Source organism: Xenopus laevis, chromosome 9_10L (genome assembly GCF_017654675.1).
Source record: "Xenopus laevis strain J_2021 chromosome 9_10L, Xenopus_laevis_v10.1, whole genome shotgun sequence".
NCBI classification, from domain to species: domain Eukaryota; kingdom Metazoa; phylum Chordata; class Amphibia; order Anura; family Pipidae; genus Xenopus; species Xenopus laevis.
Genome location: NC_054387.1, coordinates 49,693,090 through 49,711,263, shown reverse-complemented (window position 1 = coordinate 49,711,263; position 18,174 = coordinate 49,693,090). Strand labels below are relative to the sequence as shown.

The window sequence follows — 18,174 nt, the reverse complement described above, 5'->3', positions numbered from 1 at the left end:
CTCATTTATATACAATTTCAATAAATATTGGTAAAAAAGGTCAACCTCTAGATATTTTGGGGGCCTGAAAAATAATTTGCTGTGGGGCCCAGTAATACCTAGTTTTGCTACTGCCAGGTCCCGAGATTTCTGGATAACAGGTCTCATACCTGTATACTGTACCATGGAGTTGGCAATAGGCACGGCTAATCGGAATCAGCCTTAAAGGGCTGAGAGTTCACATTGAAAGTTTAATCTCTTATCCAATCCTGTGCCCTGCAACCAAGAGAAACACATGTAGCACATTATATAGGGTCCTATATAATGAACTGGGGGCCCTCTAAGATTTATGATTGCTAGATGATTCTAAAATATGCACTAGATACTCCTTTAATCAGAGACACTCATTAAAGCTAATCAGACAGGGAAACTATGATTTGGATCAGTCTGGAAAGGGTTGATATAAGGTTATTCTAAATGTTGCTTTTAAGTTTGATTTTAAAAAGTGACCTGTTTTGCCTTTGAAGTTATAAGAAAAATTGTGCTGGGTTCTTAACAAGTTATGAAAGTCTCACCCAATTAAAATATTAACTAAGTGACTAACCAGCCTACTAATCACAATTCATTAAAAACAATAGTTATGTTGTATATACAGGTATTGGACCTATTATCCGGAATCATCGGGACCTGGGGCTTTCCGGATAACGGGTCTTTCCGTAATTTGGATCTTCACACCTTAAGACTACTAGAAAATCATGTAAACATTAAATAAACCCAATAGGCTGGTTTTACTTGCAATGAGGATTAATTATATCTTAGTTGGGAGCAAGTACAAGCTACTGTTTTCTTACTACAGAGAAAAACGGAAATCATTTTTAAAATTTTGGATTATTTGATTATAATGGAGTCTATGGGAGACAGCCTTTCCGTAATTCTGAACTTTCTGGATAACGGGTTTCCGGATAATGGATCCCATTTGGTTTTGCATCTTGACAAAGGTTCTAGGCCAAAAACCGAAACGCTGATGCTTTTATAATGATACCTTTTAATCAAAAAATACTTATTCTACTTGGAGTGCATGCTATACCTCTCTCTCTCTCTCTCTCTCTCTCTCTCTCTCTCTCTCTCTCTCTCTCTCTCTCTCTCTCTCTCTCTCTCTCCCTCTATATATATACTAATTTAAAACAATAATTCTTTTTAGAAACAATTCATACTAGTTAAAAAAACTAAAAGAGTTCCAACAGTATTGCATAAGACTGAAAGCGAAATTAAAAACACATTTCCTTTCCTGTATAAACTAGTTTTACCCACTCCCGTCAGCTCAAACTTATTTCATTTAAGGAAGACCCTTTCTCTAACACATTGTGTTGGAAAAATTGTCTTATGAGGTGACAAGGATTTTCTAAACAGAGGAGTTGCACTATTTATGTTAGTTAGCCATCAATTAAGAATAGATGTTTATTTTCTGTGTGTTGTGCTAAGAATGGTTTTGAATTAATAGTGCATTACATTTTTATCACTATTGTCTTTTGTAGCATAAAGGGGGGGGGCATGGCGACATAACCTATAGTTCAGGGACCTGCTTTTCAGTCCTGACCTTTATTGCAATCTACAGGAAGGCCTTTGTAGGTGTTGTTTTTGCCTTAGAGTAAATATACATTGCATACAGCCACCCATGTACTTATTGGAAATTTTTCAGTGATCTTACTGGCATGTCCGGGATGATGAATTGCTTATTGGCCATATCTACAGTATTATACTGACACAGTTTTGGTTAATATGCTGATTATTCTATGATATTTTCTATAGGATTATACTGGCATGTCTGGGATTAATATGCCCATCAGGGCCGAACTGGGAGTAAAGAGCAGAACCAGCAAAAAAATCAAAGCAGCCCACACATAAATGTGTGCTGGTGTTTTACTTATACACATGCATATTTTAGATATGCATATATAGATATCCTTATCATTTACAGTAGTGGGTACATTATCCCTTATGATACATGAGTGATACTCAGTGTTCCCTGTATAACTCAGCCTGCAGCCTTGTGCCTTTATATGGTCACAGAATCCCTCAGTGACTTCTAATATCCTTATAATTTACAATAGGGGGTACAATATCCAATATAATACATGAGTGATACTCAGAGTTCCCTGTATAACTCAGCTTGCAGCCTTGTGCCTTTAAATGGTCACAGAACCCCCTCAGTGTTTCCAATATCCTTATAATTTACAGTAGGGGGTACATTATCCCTCTAATTTTACATTACACATTGATAGCAGTGAGGCAGGAGGAGGCTGTGTGATAATTATGCTTGAAGGGGCTTGTGTGCTCCAAAACTTGCAATTGTTACTTATTCAGTTAGCCAATAAAAGGTATCACCAAACTTTACATTTTCTGAGCATCATGCCAGAGAGTGGGGGAGGAATCAGAGATAGAGGGATGACAGGTTTATGTGAAGCAGGCCACGGGTCAGGGATTAGTTTAAAGATAATGTAAAGCTGTTTAGTGGCCACGCCTTGTACGCTGGTGTCAGTGATTAACAGGAGGCAAGTGCAGCTAACACAACATTTAATAAGACAGCAGGCAGCCCACTTGAAAGCAGGGTAGAACGGACCCTCAGGCATTTGCCCGAACTGACAGATTACCAGTCCGACCTGATGCCCATTATCCAATTTTACTTAGAGATTATATTGGCATGTCTGGGGTTTAAATGCTCATAATCCATAGTAATTGTACTTGTATATTAGCGTGTGTTGTATTTAAGAGTATGGCCAAAACCTGGGCAAGGTTTCAAAGCATTTTTTTACCTAAAAGCAAAGAAGCCCTGGCTTATAGTCAGCAGTCAGGCAATTTAAAGATATATAATAATCATCTGAAACATGTATGTAAATGAAAAATTATCTTTGGTAGCCTCATTGTTTTGTTATGTACTTGGGTGTGACACTTTGTGGCATGTGTGAGATTTTCCTGTTGTATGTCTCTGAGCTGTGATCCTGATCATGTACTTGCCCCGGTTTTAATAGGAAAAAATGCACAGAAACATGCTGAGACAAAACGTGAAAAAAAATGGTGGGCCTCAGGCTCTTGTGGGCCCCGCCAGCCCAGATCCGCACCCAGATCCTTCAATGATTCGAAGTAGGCCCACTTCAACCTTAAAAAACTTCAACCACCATTCGGTTGGTCTTTTTGAATTCGAAGTTTTAACTTCGAACTTCGACCTTTGATAAATCTGCCCCTAGGTCCTCAATGCCTTCAAACAAATAATTTTTTTCACCAAAACAAAGTTTAGGCCTTATAAGATTATTTAAACATTTCCCAGATGAGATGAATAAATGCTGCAGTTGGCATAGCACACCTATGGGATGTGACTATAGCACTTCAACCCATGAGTCAGAGCCTAATATGAGGGATATATCACAGATTGTCTTATCTCATTCTCCTGGGGGGTTGCAGTATGTAGTTTATGTACAATAAGGAAGTTGGTACAGTTGAACAGGAGACCAGATAGACCTCAATGTTGGGCAGAGATGGTTCCCTGGCTGAAGCAATGAGGCATGTCTAAGCTTCAGATAGTATTTTGGAGCAAATTTTCTTATTGTAGTGTGATTTTTTAGATTGGTAAAAAATACTGAATTCATAACATGAAATATCTGATAGGGCCCTTACTAGGCTAAAATGGGAAAGAATGTAATTTTTCAATAAAAAAGTGCAATTAGGTGGAGACCAGAGGGTATTAAGTAGGTACAGTATAAGATTATATGAGAATAAAAAACCTTTCTTCAACTGCCCCCTCCCCGCACAACCTCCTCTGTTAAAGATTGCTGCAGGAGTATCTTCAAATGTGCACACTGGGTGTCACCTATCAAACAAAACAGGACGTAACAATCACACTCTTGTGTCTGCAACAATTATAATAATATATATAAAATACTTTGTTTGTGCATGGCAATCACAGTTGTGTACAAAATAATCACACTCATGCAGAATAATCACAAATATATGTAACAATCACACTCAAGTGCTTAAAATGTGTAATAATTACAGTCATATGCGCTTAACAGTTACACTTATTTGTACTGTTTATAATTTATATAAATGCAAACTGAATGTTATTCTTCCCTTTACCATTTTATTTAATGTTATATATGCATTTGGCTTGGTACAGGAAAGCAGTTGATTGGGACATCACAATAACACCCCCTTCCCCCTTATTAAATGGTATATTCCATGATTGGCAAGCGTCCAGGTTGTGCCATTACAGTGGGAAATGGTGAGTTTGTCAAATGGTATAATGTAATGACATCGCAATGCAATCCCCCCCTGCAATATTTTATTAAATGGTATATTCCAATATAATTGGCAAGAGTCCAGCAGCTGTTTGGCATTGTGACATCACAATGTGAAATGATACAATGGGATGACATCATAATGCAATTCTCCCTTCACCAGTTTGTGAAATGGTATAATCCGATGACCTCATAATAACAGTTAGAAGGCTTGAGTAAACAACTGTATTAAACCAGTCATTTGCAAGTTGGCTGCGTCAAAGGAGAGAGCTCCTGAGATACTACCAACTTGTAAAGTTATCATTTAAAAACACATAAAAATGACTTCAATCAATTTTTGGATCATTAAATTTACCATTGCATTTTTACTTGGATATTTAAATGGAAGAAGCGATATACCCGCTGTTTATGTCCTTGCCTGCATGATTGTGAGAATTTATTTAACCCCCGAGCAAGAGCGGATACCAGCCCGGCAAGAAGTGAGACAAAACTGGAAAGCCCTTCCTATCCTTGTAACCGTATCCCTCGGTTACTGTTTAGGAAAAGTGAATGTGCACATTGGATACATAGCGCTTGGGCTGCTGGTCTTCTGGTGGATCTACTGTGATGAAGACCCAGAGGAAGAGAGAACCCACACCTCTAATACTGACGGAGTAAGAAAGGAAGAAGCAGTAGCGGTATGTTCCCCAAAAACTTCTTATAGAATAAAGCATTAGCTTACCAGACACAGGAGGAGCCTATGTGATGCTCAGGGATAAATGTATTGGTACAGGTATGGGATCTCTTATGCAGAGACCCAGTGTCCAGAAAGCTCTGAATTACAGGAAGGCCATCTCCAATCTCTTCCATTTTTAGAAAATAATTACTTTCTTCATTTTGGGGTGGTTTATTTATGTTATGTTTTTGGTAGATTTAAGGTACAGTGATCAAATTATGAAAAACCCAGGTCCCAAGGATTCTGGGCACTAGTTCCCATACCTGTAATATAATATATGCCTCATCTCATGATACTCTGGGTTGTTAGACAAATACATACATAATGTGTGAGCTATGAATGGGGCAATATCTAATGCGCCTTTATTATAAGAGATCTTATTATTGAAATAAATTGCCCTAGACTAAAGTGGGGATGTTATACAGTTTAATAACAGTTTATTGCTTGGTAAATAAGGTTGGAAAAGAGATCCCATACCTGTATATAAGTTGGTGGGTGCACATGAAGAATCAGAACATGAACCTAATATCTCTCTCTCTCTTTCTGTAAATCTGCAGATTGGCCAACAGGAAGAAGAAAAGGATGAGCCCAAAGAGGAGACAGATAATCAAGAAGATCCTAAAAACAAGGTAAGAGGCCATTTCTGTAGGTAACGGATGTGATAATGATTTTGGGCCTCCAGTAACCTGCCCTCATTTCATACCCCATTAACTCTGATTTCTTTCCATTCTCTTGCAGCTACTTGCAGAAATGTGGCCGTACTTCAATCGCTATTTAAAGAATCTCCTTATCGATTATTATCAGCCTCGAATCTGCGCATTGTCAGTGTTCTTAAAGTTATTCCGCTTCCTTGAATTCGATTTGGGTGAAAAGGTAACGCATCTAACTCTTCTGCTAATTAAATGTGCTAGTTCCCCGTTCCTTTAGGCTTATTATAGATTTAGAAGTTAAAAAAGTTAAATTAGACTGGCATATGCAGTTAACGCATTGTTTGTAGAATTTTGACCCCTCTAATGAAGTTACCTCCGGACCTCGAGCAGTGCAGTGTATGATATGATATATAGTGAGCATATTCATGTCAATCCAGCATTAGTATCTCCCAGAGTCAGTTGATATTATACTAGCGGCTTCATAGCCTCACTATAACTGTACTGATAATATTGCATGTTATATTGTATTGTTTAGAGATCTCATACCCAACTCACTAACCCTTCCATGTTCTGTTTAGCCACCGCGGATAACTGCAGTGAGGATCCCGACTGTAAATAAGCAAGTTGTCCTTGACGTGGACATTAGGTAAGTAGTGTGCATGATCTTATTTACTCGCGTCATTCATCCAGTCATATAATAATTTTATAACTGGAGCTTGAGCTACAACCTGAGGAACTGATATAATGTGTCTTTTTCTTGCAGTGCTGAATTAGCTATTAAGGCTGAAGTGGCTCTCTTCAAGCGTTTCTTAAAGGTTGGAGCCAGTCACATTGAAGTGAGTGTGAGGCATTATTTATGTACCCCCAAATATGTTCCCTTTTCTCCCCTACATATAAATAAATATGCTTTCCTTTCTTTCAGTTACATGGAACAGTACGAGTGATACTGGCACCGCTGGTGAATGATATGCCACCTTTTGGAGCGGTGACCTGGTATCTGCCAGACCGACCGGTAAGTTAATAAAAACACAATTTAGAGACAATTGGGACAAATATTGCTGTACAATTATTATATAATAGGTAATTATTCTGGGGTGCAGGGCTGGTAACCAGGCACTGAGGGGCAATCATTAGCTGTTATTGCAGTCGATCAGACCCCACAATTAATAGAAAAGGAAAGTTCAGGGGAATGGCTCTTTCTGTCCAGTTCTCATTTACTGAGCTGAGATTTATTTTTTGCAGGCTGTGAAAATAAGATGGACTGGAATCCTGTCGCGAATTCCTGGAGTAAAGTAAGTGCTTCTATCCAGTGTTGGTGTTTTATTTTCCATGTTTCCCCTATAGAAAGGACTTATTTTATTAATATATTATGTTCTGTTGCAGGAAATTACTCAACAAAGCGGCTATCAAATATGTGGATTACTATTTCGTCGCGCCAGCCCACACATCAGTTAAATTATGGAAAGAAGTTGATGTGGATGTTTTGCACTTTAAAGTGCCCAAGGTATGTCCTGGAACTATTCTAAGCTCTGTCTGTGATCCTGTGTCCCCACCGTTTCTTATCCATACCTAAAGGTTTTCTGTCAGGTATGAGTTTATAATCCCAAGTAGGTTTAACCCCACTACCTACTTTAATATTTTAACATTCCAATTGGCTAAAACCCAAAACAAGAGTAGGGGACGGACTTTTATCTGTGTGTCTGGTCATTAAGTAGCTATTTAAACTAATGAATACAATTGTTTTCGCAGAATGTGATTCGTGTTCATGTACTTGAGGCGGAAGATTTAGCCCCACATGGTATCAGAAAGATGTTCCGACCCTACGTGGTTATAAGTGGCGCAGGCAAGAAAGCACAGACGAGATTAGCGAAGAGGAATCAGCAACCAGCTTGGAACCAAGCATATGAGGTATCAATTCTCTACAGTTACCTGCACACACACCTACAATAACATTCTCTTTTCATCATTTTTCAAACTTGACTTATCTTTATAACATTTATATGTTATTCACATAGAATAGTAGGATAATAAGAGCATTTATTGCATTCACCAAACATCCCTCTGTATACATCCATCTACATACATGTATCTCCTTCTCAAAAGGTTCACTGTTTTCTCCACAGATGATATTTACTGATCTGCCCCATCAGAAGATCAAATTTGACGTATTTTATCGCGAACTGGGAATATCGAAAATTTATGGCAGGTGAGTACATCTTTTTAAGTCTACATTTCACAGAGCTCTGTGATTTCTGGGTCCTTCTGTTTAATGGACTTTAGTTATAGTTTAACTCAAGAGTTGTCTGTCTCCAGGTCTCAGGGTATAAGCTTTGTTTTAATTTACCTTTTTTCATTATTTCCCACACACAGCTGCCAAGTCAGTGGAGAGACAATTAACGGACAGAACGTTGTTGATAGGGTAAGAATCTATATTCCCAGGAATAGAGAAAATAATAACATTTTGCCCTGTGGGCTGAGCGAGTTTTTTGTACTGAGTTCTGCTTCTCTTTCCCATACAGTGGCTCCAATTTCAGGATGAAATATCAGGGAGACTCCATGTCAGGGTGGAAACCATTAGTGCTGTGCCAGATGCTGCCAGACTTCAACAGGTATTACCCATGATCCCCTTCACTGGCTGCTTAGGCAATGCTTGTTCCCTTCTTTGGAGTTTATAAAATTGTTGTTTTTTTTCCAGATCCTGAGGGCCAATGAAATCTCTCGGCCTATACAGATTAAGGAGTTTTCATCCGCCATCCTTTTTGTAGATGTTCAAAAGGGCAAGGATCTAAAGGTAAGGCACCTAGTCATCATTGTACCATCTTTATTATTATATGTTTTATCCATAAGGGACACTGCCGGCAACAATCCCTAATGCATTACTTTTTGTTCTTTTCCAACAGCTGGAAAATAGTGAGGAGATACCAACTGCCAGAGTAGAGATGAAGATCCGGGATGCCAAGAGGAAGACTAAGGTACCGACAGCATGATTTTCTGCCATTTACAGGAATTTTCCATTCCTGATGCTGAGAAATGAAGTTCTCTAATTAATAAGTTTAATTTGTTTAGATGCAAACAATTCTGTAGATTATTATTCATTTTGTACGATGTACTTATATTTAATTATTTCATTTTCCCAGTTCCGTAAAGACACTGAGTCCCCGGAATGGAAGCAGAAATTCAGCTTCCCGTTAAAAGACCCTACGAATGAGATATTAGAGATAACTGTAAGTAGAAAGGTCCTGATTTCTTTTCTTTGTCTCTCTATATGTACATTACTCAGTTTCTGTCTTGTAAACGATTGCTGTTGGTTTTCACTTTATTGGTTTCTGAGACACTATTGTATTTCATTTTGCAGGTAAAAGACAAAGTATCTGGGCCAATGGGAGCAATGACGATTCCCTTGTCCAACCTCATCACGGAGCAGGATCTTACCATGAAAGGCTGGTTTAACCTTCATCCCACCGAGGCTCATGGTGCCGTGTGGATGAAGATAGAGTTACGGGTAAGCAAGCAACATTCCCTAATCATTAAACGTTAGGGACAGTGATGAGTTTTATACCAAACATGACCCTATTTGTTAAGAATTCAGATTAATCCCTAAAATGTTGTTCAACTAATGATTACCTTTTTTTGTTCTATAGATTCTAATTCCTCCAAACCCTTGAGAAGAAAGCTCCAACTCTTAAGCGCCTAGAAAAAGTTAATGACCCACAAATTAGAATTTCTAGAAGAGGCCTGTCCTGAACTCGACACTACATCATAAAGATACCACAGATGATATACCCTTCCAGGATATGCTTCCTGCTATACCTTGGCCTGGATTTTCAGAGTCTCTTCTACCATGAGGTCAGGTGAAAAGAACCTTGCCTCGGGTCACCCAACTGTTTAAAATATAATAAAATAAAAATAAAGAAAGAGAACACAAGCAGAATGTAATCTCTTTTGTTAGGGTAGTTTTGGACAGGGCCGCCATCAGGGGGGCACAGCGGGTACAGCTGTACCGGGCCCGGCGGTCTTGGAAGTGTGAAGGGGGGCCCGACCGCTGTACACTACCTGGATTGCAGCGCCCTTCTTAAGAGAATATTCAAAAGCAGCAGCCGGAAAAGAGTTAACATGCCGGCTCCACTGCCACCTCTGCAGCACAGGTCTCACAGCATTCCTGCCTGTGTGAGACCACACACTGACCAATAGCAGCGGAGGTGTGTCACAAACCCGCCTCTTCCCACTAGCTTACTCAACCAGGCGCTTATTGGATAGTTTCTCTGTATGATCCCGTGCCTCCTCGTGTCCAATGACAGGTCGAATGCTAGTGAGGGAACGTCAAAGCTCTGCTAGCAGTCATCTGAAAACAGGTCTTTTTTTTTTTTTTTAACCCCTAACCACCAATGTTTTTTATGTTACTTTTATGAGGCACCCTGCACACCAATGTTTTTTTTTAAACTTAAGGGGAGTCCTGGCCAGCAATGTTTTTTTTTTAACTTATAGGGGGCACTGGCCACGTTTTTTTATAACTTGTGGAAGGGGGACTGGCCACCAATTATATATTTGGAACTTGTAGGGACGTCCTTACCACAAATGGTTTTTTATAACTTATTTTTATAACTTGTTTTTATAACTAGTTTTTATAACTTGTTGGGGGGGTGTTTCAGCTAGGATGAATGTGTGGCTTTTTTTAATGTGATGTGGGGTGGGCGGGGACAAGGGGGCCCAGAAAATTTTGTTGTACGGGCCCCGTGATTTCTGATGGCAGCCCTGGATGTGGGGATGGGAGTGGGGATGGGAGTGGGGATGGGGATGAGAGCAGGAGGTCCGAGTGAGTGGGATGGACAGATCGCTCACCTTTTCCGGCGGAGGCAGAAGAAGCACAGTTAGAAGCCGCCCCGGCAGAAGAAGACACGGATACATCCGCTCCAGTTCCCGCCGCACAACTCACTCTGCTCAGCAAGTTCGTCTCTGCTCCGTCCCCTTCCCCGGCGAGCTCGAGGCTGAGCAAAGTTAAGGCGAGAAGTTCCTCAGAGTCAAACAGTCCGCTCTCTCTCAGGAGAATATGGGCGGAGTCCTTGAGTTTGCGCTTGTTGCCAGATACTGTAGCACGGACAGCAGCATTTGGCGGTCACTGGCATCCGAGACTGGCGCTGGAGCAGCTGATGCTGGCGGAGCCGCAACCCCTGGTGGAACAGGAGGAGCAGCTTGGGGACTAGAGGGACTCGCGGGAGCGCCATTTCCCAGCGCCTGTACATTCCCATCCACGCACCCCGACTTGTCAGCCTTAAACTCATCCTGCGCCTCAAGCTCCGACTTCACTACCACACTCGCCTCGTCTGGCACCGCGGCCATCTTGCAGCGGGAGTTTATGCCCTTACGGCGTCTCTCTTTACGGCACTACAAGGACCAACCCATAATAATGTCGTCAGTTCATCCCTAGCAACGTGCCAGTACTTCCACGTAGAGGCAGCTGTTCTCCCTAACTATACACGTTTTCGCGACAGTCCTGGCAAAGGAACGCTTTCCGGTAGGTATGCCCTGACGTAGTTTGATTGAAAGCTACGCGTAGATTTGCGTTGCTTCGCTACAGTCTTAGAAAAACTGCCGCCATCTTGTGGCCAATCCCTACATTTCTTTTTTTTTTTTTCCAAACTTTGTGTTTATTGAAATGTTTGCATACAACTGACAGCGTTTACCTTCATTTGTAGCTCAACATAATGAATAAGCAACATTTCTGTTATACAATCTTTGCCTGGTTGTGTGTTGTATCATTTTATTTACTTCAAACAATCCCTACATTTCTATTGGCTGTTTTGTACAATTCTTGGCTGTAAGAAGAAATGTGTAAACAGACGGCGGTGTACATGGAGGGATGTACAGTCTGACATCCTTTGTGGGGAACAATTTAGTGCACGTAACCATTGGCCATTTGGATAGCAACGGCTGTCATAGCAACGGCTGTCATAGCAACGGAACACTTCTGCATTGCCACTGCTTTAAAGGGGTGGTTCACCTTTGAGATAACTTTTTGGAGCAGATTTATCAAGGGTCGAAGTGAATCCGAGGGAATTTTTGAAGTAAAAAAATTCAAAGTAATTTTTTAGCTACTTCGATTATCGAATAGGCTACTTCGACTTGAAATTCTATTCAAAGTAAAAATACTTTGACTATTCGATAATCAAAGTACTGTCTCTTTAAAAAAACTTCAACTTCAATACTTCACCAAATTAAACCAGCCTATGGGGACCTTCTACGTTTTTTGAAGTCGAAGAAAAATCATTCGATCGATGGATGAAATCCTTTGAAGTGTTCGATTTGAAGGATTTCATCGACCGCAAATGGCCAAATTCGTTATAAAAAAACTTCGATATTCGAAGTCGAATGATTCCAATTGGATGGTCGAATTTCGAAGCTTTTTCTACTTCGAAATTCGACCCTTGGTAAATCTGGCCCTTAGTATTATGTAGAGAGTGATATTCTGAGACAATTTGCAATTGGTTTTCATTTTTTATTGTCATTATTTAGCTTTTTATTCAGCAGCTCTTCAATTTGTATCTTAACCAATCTGGTAACTAGGGTCCAAATTACCCTAACAACCATGCATTGATTTGAATAAGAGACTGGACTATGAATAGGAGATGGGCTGAATAGAAGGATCAGTAATAAAAAGTAACAATACCAATACATGTGTAGCCTTACAGAGCAATTGCTTTTTTTTGAAGGGAGTCAGCGACGCCCATTTGAAAGCTGCAAAGAGTCAGAAGAAAAAGGCAAATAACAATAATCTTCACATTTTCTTCAAACGAAAGTGTGCTGCTGATATCTGTCTTAATTGGATTGTTTGACCCTGGAAGCAGGCGTGGGTCCTTCATCTTAAAGGTATTTAATCAGGGTTTTAAACTCTCTGCCTTTGATACAGTCTCAGATGTCCGGCATTGCATGAATCAAGACAATCTAAATGTTCTTACACACATGTTTGTACCTGCGCTGCTGAATAGTGGAATCTTTATGTTTTTGACACATGCACAGGAAATACATGAGTTAACTGACTCAAATCTCCCTTGAGAGACCCCCCATAGGAGTGTGTTTAAAGGATACTGTCATGGGGGAAAAAAAATGTTTTCAAAATGAATCAATTAATAGTGCTGCTCCAGCAGAATTCTGCACTGAAATCCATTTCTCAAAAGAGCAAACAGATTTTTTTATATTCAGTTTTGAAATCTGACATGGGGCTAGACATATTGTCAATTTCCCAGCTGCCCCAAGTCATGAAACAGGGATATGAATAGGAGATGCGTGAAAAGAAAGATGAGTAATAAAAAGTAGCAATAACAATAAATGTGTAGCCTTACAGAGCAATTGTTGTTATAGATGGGGTCAGTGACCCCCCATTTGAAAGCTGGAAAGAGTCAGAAAAAGAAGGCGAGTCATTTAAAAACGATATAAAAGAAAAAAACGAAGGTCAAATAGAAAGTTGCTTTGAATTGACCATTCTATAACTTACTAAATGTTAACCACCCCTTTAATATATAAAAGCAAGGGACCTAAAAGGCAGAGCTATCTCATTGTTGAAATTCACATGCAGTAAAACAAAATACACCATTCCAAGAATCTTGACATTTGTGAGTATTGCACATGTGTACAATGTGACACATGCACGATTATTTCAAACTCAGCTATTTTTTGTACTCTCTGATGACTGGGAACCACGACCTGTCTCTTTACCACATCTCTCTGCAGATATCCAGACTATGTTGGAAAGCATGTGTCAGTCTGTCTTGTAAATCTGGGTAACCGCTGGGTCTCCAATTTTATTTCCCAACTACATAAAATTTGAATGACACATTTTGGCTCCATATACCAATATATAAAGGTATAGCCCTCCTTGCTTCCTTCGTTGCTGCATTTGTGTTACACTGAAGGTTTCTTGATGTTTTTAATTAAATATATTACCAGGGTCAAATCATTTTTTTCACATTATTGTTGGTATCTCTCTTTGGACAGATCAGACCTCCAGTTTGATGCAAACCACTGCTTGATTAGGGTAAATTGGACCCTCGCAATCAGAGAGAGGCTGAGAAACAATCTAAACCATTCTAAAGGCTAACAAAACCAACACCACATGCACATGTCAGAATTTCAGTGCCTACCTCAGACTAAAGGTAAAGTATTCCTTTAATGACAATCAAAACCTCAATCACAAATACTTCACTCACACTCTCAGCATTGGTTGAATTAGCACATGTTTATACATGTGAGCAGTAACGCCACGTCAAGGCTTCAACCTTGTTACCGGCACGCCGGGTGTAACGCCTCACACAACAGGACAAACGTGACAAACAAAGACAACAAACGAGGCTTAAACTGCACGTGTCTATGAAGTCCCACCCTTTGCTCATTTAACTACAACTAAACAGGACAAGGTAAAAAAAAACCCCATCTTACTTCAGATAGGGAAAAAACCCTTGCCCTGATAAAACTATTTACATAACTAACAGGGTATAGGATCTATAGACATGATGTGCAGGAAGACAAAGCAGGCTGTGATCTTAGACTCTGCTTTGCCTTCATGTTACACCCTTATCCTTTCATATCTCACGTTCACTCACACATTCACTCACATAAAGATACCCACCTGATACTTACATGTGCCAGATGAGTGACTGCCCCTCATAATTCTAGGCCTGATGTTACCCGGCAGTCTCATACCCTGGAAGATGGAATCCCAGGTGAAGGTGGAGCTGAAGCAGAAAAGATGATCTGGCCTTTGTGCAGCAGGTGGAAAGGCTCTTAACCCACAGCTGTGCTCACTGTCTGCTGATGTTGTGTACCTGTGCTAGATGGAAGCACGTTGTTACTATTGTCTGGATTACACGTGCCTATATACTTACTCCAGCCAGCCTGAATTTAAAAATGAAAAGCCGGGAATGATGTTTGTATCCCTTGGTGCTGCTTCATCCTCCTGGTTCTTATGGAATGACAGCGGCTTTCCATCATATGGCTGGAATAACTTCTCTGATGGCTGCATGAAAGGGTAAAATATTATTTTAGTCACTATAATACAAAATCCATGTATCTGTCGTGAGCATTAGAATTACAGTATTTTCTTTTAGAGGTCCATATGGCAGATTTTGTTCTGTTAGAATTGCAGTTTTGTGTGTCAGTCTGCCATGTCTTTTATATCTTTTCATTATTGATTTTATCATTACTTCACTAGTCAATGCTATTCATTCAAGGCTATTATCATTTTAATTTGTATTCCCAACCATGTACTTACTGTTCTAGGCTGGAAAGGGGGTTCTACTCCTTTTTTTTCCAGCACCCCCCAATCAATGGTGCCATAGAATGGGTGGCCCCTGATGTTCCCTCGTAGCCCAAGGCGACGTTGAGGCTTTTTTCTTAGGAGCTAAAGGACAAAAACAAAACAAGTTCAAATCAAGTCCTATAAGTTGTGTTCATTTTGAGAAAAAGTGTATATTAGTGCATACTGTACCTTTAAGAATACAAAGAAAATAAACTCTGATAAACATGTTAGATTCAGAAATCTTAGATTCAGTTTTAACCAAAGCAATGAAGTAGAAATATATTTATGACTGTTACAATATTGCTATCCCACTGTTACTACTTACCTCTTTTAGAAGATGTCTCAGATCCTTATCCAGCCAATGAGGTATGTAAGGCTCATATTCGATGATGGATTCAATGAGCTCCTCTGTGTCTCTGTGGATAAAGGGGAGCTTGCCAGTGGCCATTTCATAGATGGTGATGCCCAATGACCACCAGTCCACCGCTGCATCGTATTCTTTTCCATCTAGAATCTTGAAAAGAAGAGAAAACGGTACCTTCTGAGTATGTCTACTGGGATAATATTGGCAACAGAGATCAACGGATTCAGCTGCTCATTGAGTGAATGGAGTGCAGTGAGTAATGCATGTGACCAGTTGGTTTCTCTCGCTTGGATCAGAACTGTAACATTTGCTAGTTCCTTTTTAAAGCTGTATTGGTAGAAACCTGTAATAGAACATCTATTGCTAAATATGGTTAATGCTTGGCACAACATGGCTGGCACTAGAGCTATGTGTAAAGCTGAGCAAGTAATGGAAACATGTATGATGTGAAGTAAAGTGATGCAGTTAATCTGGTTCTCTCCACTTTTATTTTATTGGCCTGTGATAAATACAGCCTGTGAAAGGGAATGCTCACATGTAGACATTTGCACAGATACAGAAAATGTACTCCTATAAATCCAATTCTGCTAGTATTATTATTATTATTATTAATAATAATAATAATAATGTATTTTACAGTGGAACCTTAATTTATTTGAATTAGGATTTTCGATACATTTCTATTGTCCTGGGCACATTCGTTTCTACTATAAATGTACTGTATTTCCATTTCTTACCTCCGGGGCCATGTATAACAGGCTTCCGAGACACCCTGTGGTGGTGTTTCCTGGGAAGATGTTCTGCTTTGCCAGGCCAAAGTCACATATTTTCACATGTCCCTGGTGGTCTAGGAGAACATTCAAGGGTTTGATGTCTCTGTAATATAAATATTAAATCAATTACAAAAAATTAAGGCTGATTTGCAGAGCAACCCGTGTGCGGCCTCTGCTGTAGAATGTTACAGAAATGAAGAAATCTATACTGACCGATGGATGATCCCCTTGCCATGCAGGAATTGCAGGCCACAGATCATCTCCGCAGAATGGAACCTTTTAAATAGGGGAAAAAATAGTTAACTACATAAAGAATACAATATTTTAGAAAATTTAAAAAAAAGGAAAAGTCAAAATGTAAATAATCTTCTTATAGCAATTTTTATAAAACTGTTTCTCAGTGATATTATTCTGAATTCATTTACCACATGAACCACTTACCGTACTCTGTCCATGTCCATTGGGCTGTGTTGCTCCAGCTCATCCTCAAGGCTGCCCCCACTCAGGAACTCCATCACATAGAAGGCATGCCGCTGGTTACACAGACAAATGGAAAGAGTTAAGGGGAGGAAGAATTGGCACATTATTTATACAACATAGAGTAGTACTCATGTTAAAGTAATAGATGCTCATTCCTGTACTTGCTGCACAAATAGAATAAAATGTATGACATGAATATATAGCATCATGATTGTGGGTAGTTGATGAGTATTTCGGCATATTGTTATTAATCCCTGCAGGCAGAATGCAGTACTGGATACAGTATATACATTATGCATAAACATACTGTATATGGGGAGTACAAGGCAAGAAGGCCTTACATAATGTATATAATGGCATTATTCTCATACTCACACACAGGGCAGCCATCAGGGGGGAGAGTTGTAGGGGGCCTTGTAGGTGTGGTAAAGTGCCTATTTCCCCACAATTTCTCCAGCATAAGGGAGAATGATCTTGAAAAAAAGTGTGCAGCTTGGCTGGGATGAGGTACCAGAACATTAGTATTTTATAGATATGCTCCCTTTGCCGAGAACATTGTGACATCCTCTTTGCATTGTCCCATATGGCAACCCACTCCTGATCTAGTAAGGGTTGGGAGAACTGAGAGTCCCATTTGACCATATATTGAAGCCTGGGAGGGGGATCAGCCTGAGGATCAGAAAGTAATCGATAGATCTTTGAAATAAGACCCTTTTGAGGGAGACCAAGTCTAGCTAAAGAATCAAAGCCTGTTGGTGAGATTGCTTTTGCCTTATCACTATACGGTTTAGCAAAGTGCCTAAGCTGAAAGTATTCAAAGATCTTAAGGGTGTGTTGGGGTAGCTTATGAACTAGGTCTTCATAGGACAGGATCTCTTTTGTTAGAGGATTTAACAAGCCCCGTACGCTGTGAATGTCAGTGTCTTTCCAGTTATTAATGAAGGAGAAGTGAAGCCCCGGTGGAAAGTCTGGGTTATGTAGGAACAATGTGTTAAGTGACTTTGGAGACACAAGTTTATGTTTCCGGTTAACAGCAAACCATAAAGTTAGAGTATGTCTCGTTGAGGATAAGAGTGTGGTCTCGCCTGTTAGTCCAAGGGTAGATGACCAAATTAAATAGTTTAAATGAGACAGATTAGCCATAGAATTTTCTATTAGGCCCCATGTAGTGTTGGGAATCCAGTGTGACCAGGCCAAGATCTGTCTAATGTGTGTTGCTTCATAATACCTCCGGAGGCAAGGGATTCCTAAGCCGCCCTGTGTATAAGGCCTTGTGAGAACTGCTGCTGCTATTCTGTGCCTTCGGTTACCCCAAATAAAATTATGACAGAGAGATTGGAGATCTTTAAACGTCTTAAGAGGGACCGCAATTGGGAGTGTTTCAAACAAATACAGAAGTTTTGGCAGTATCGACATTTTAACTGCAGAGATCCTCCCAAACCAGGACAGAGAAAACTTATCCCACTTCTGTAGGAGAGATTTAATTTGCCTGATCATGGGGACAAAGTTGTGCCTATATAGGTCCGAGTACGTCGAAGTGATATGTACGCCTAAGTATGAGATGGAATCAGCTCTCCAGCGATAATGGTGTGCCTCTTGGAGATGTATCAGTAACTGCTGGGAGAGATGTAA

The 18,174-nt window shown here is 39.9% G+C and overlaps 1 protein-coding gene and 1 long non-coding RNA gene across 4 annotated transcripts in view; both read left to right on the top strand.

Moving 5' to 3' along the window:
- LOC121398206 overlaps positions 1-18,174 on the top strand; it is a 100,439-nt gene that overhangs the window by 15,253 nt on the left and 67,012 nt on the right. For 2 of the 3 annotated variants that reach the window (XR_005964179.1, XR_005964178.1), the window contains exons 3-6: positions 12,344-12,500; positions 13,626-13,783; positions 14,304-14,655; positions 15,260-15,541. This is a non-coding gene — a long non-coding RNA (uncharacterized LOC121398206). Of the gene's footprint in view, positions 1-12,343; positions 12,501-13,163; positions 13,495-13,625; positions 13,784-14,303; positions 14,656-15,259; positions 15,542-18,174 lie in introns of those variants that run through there. The other variant, XR_005964181.1, reaches the window with a different exon arrangement.
- On the top strand, positions 5,881-7,861 carry LOC108701149 (extended synaptotagmin-2). The gene is made up of 3 exons (XM_041577063.1): positions 5,881-7,140; positions 7,386-7,544; positions 7,760-7,861. Exons 1-3 carry the CDS (start codon positions 7,006-7,008, stop codon positions 7,844-7,846), a joined length of 381 nt encoding a protein of 126 aa, XP_041432997.1. The 5' UTR covers positions 5,881-7,005; the 3' UTR covers positions 7,847-7,861.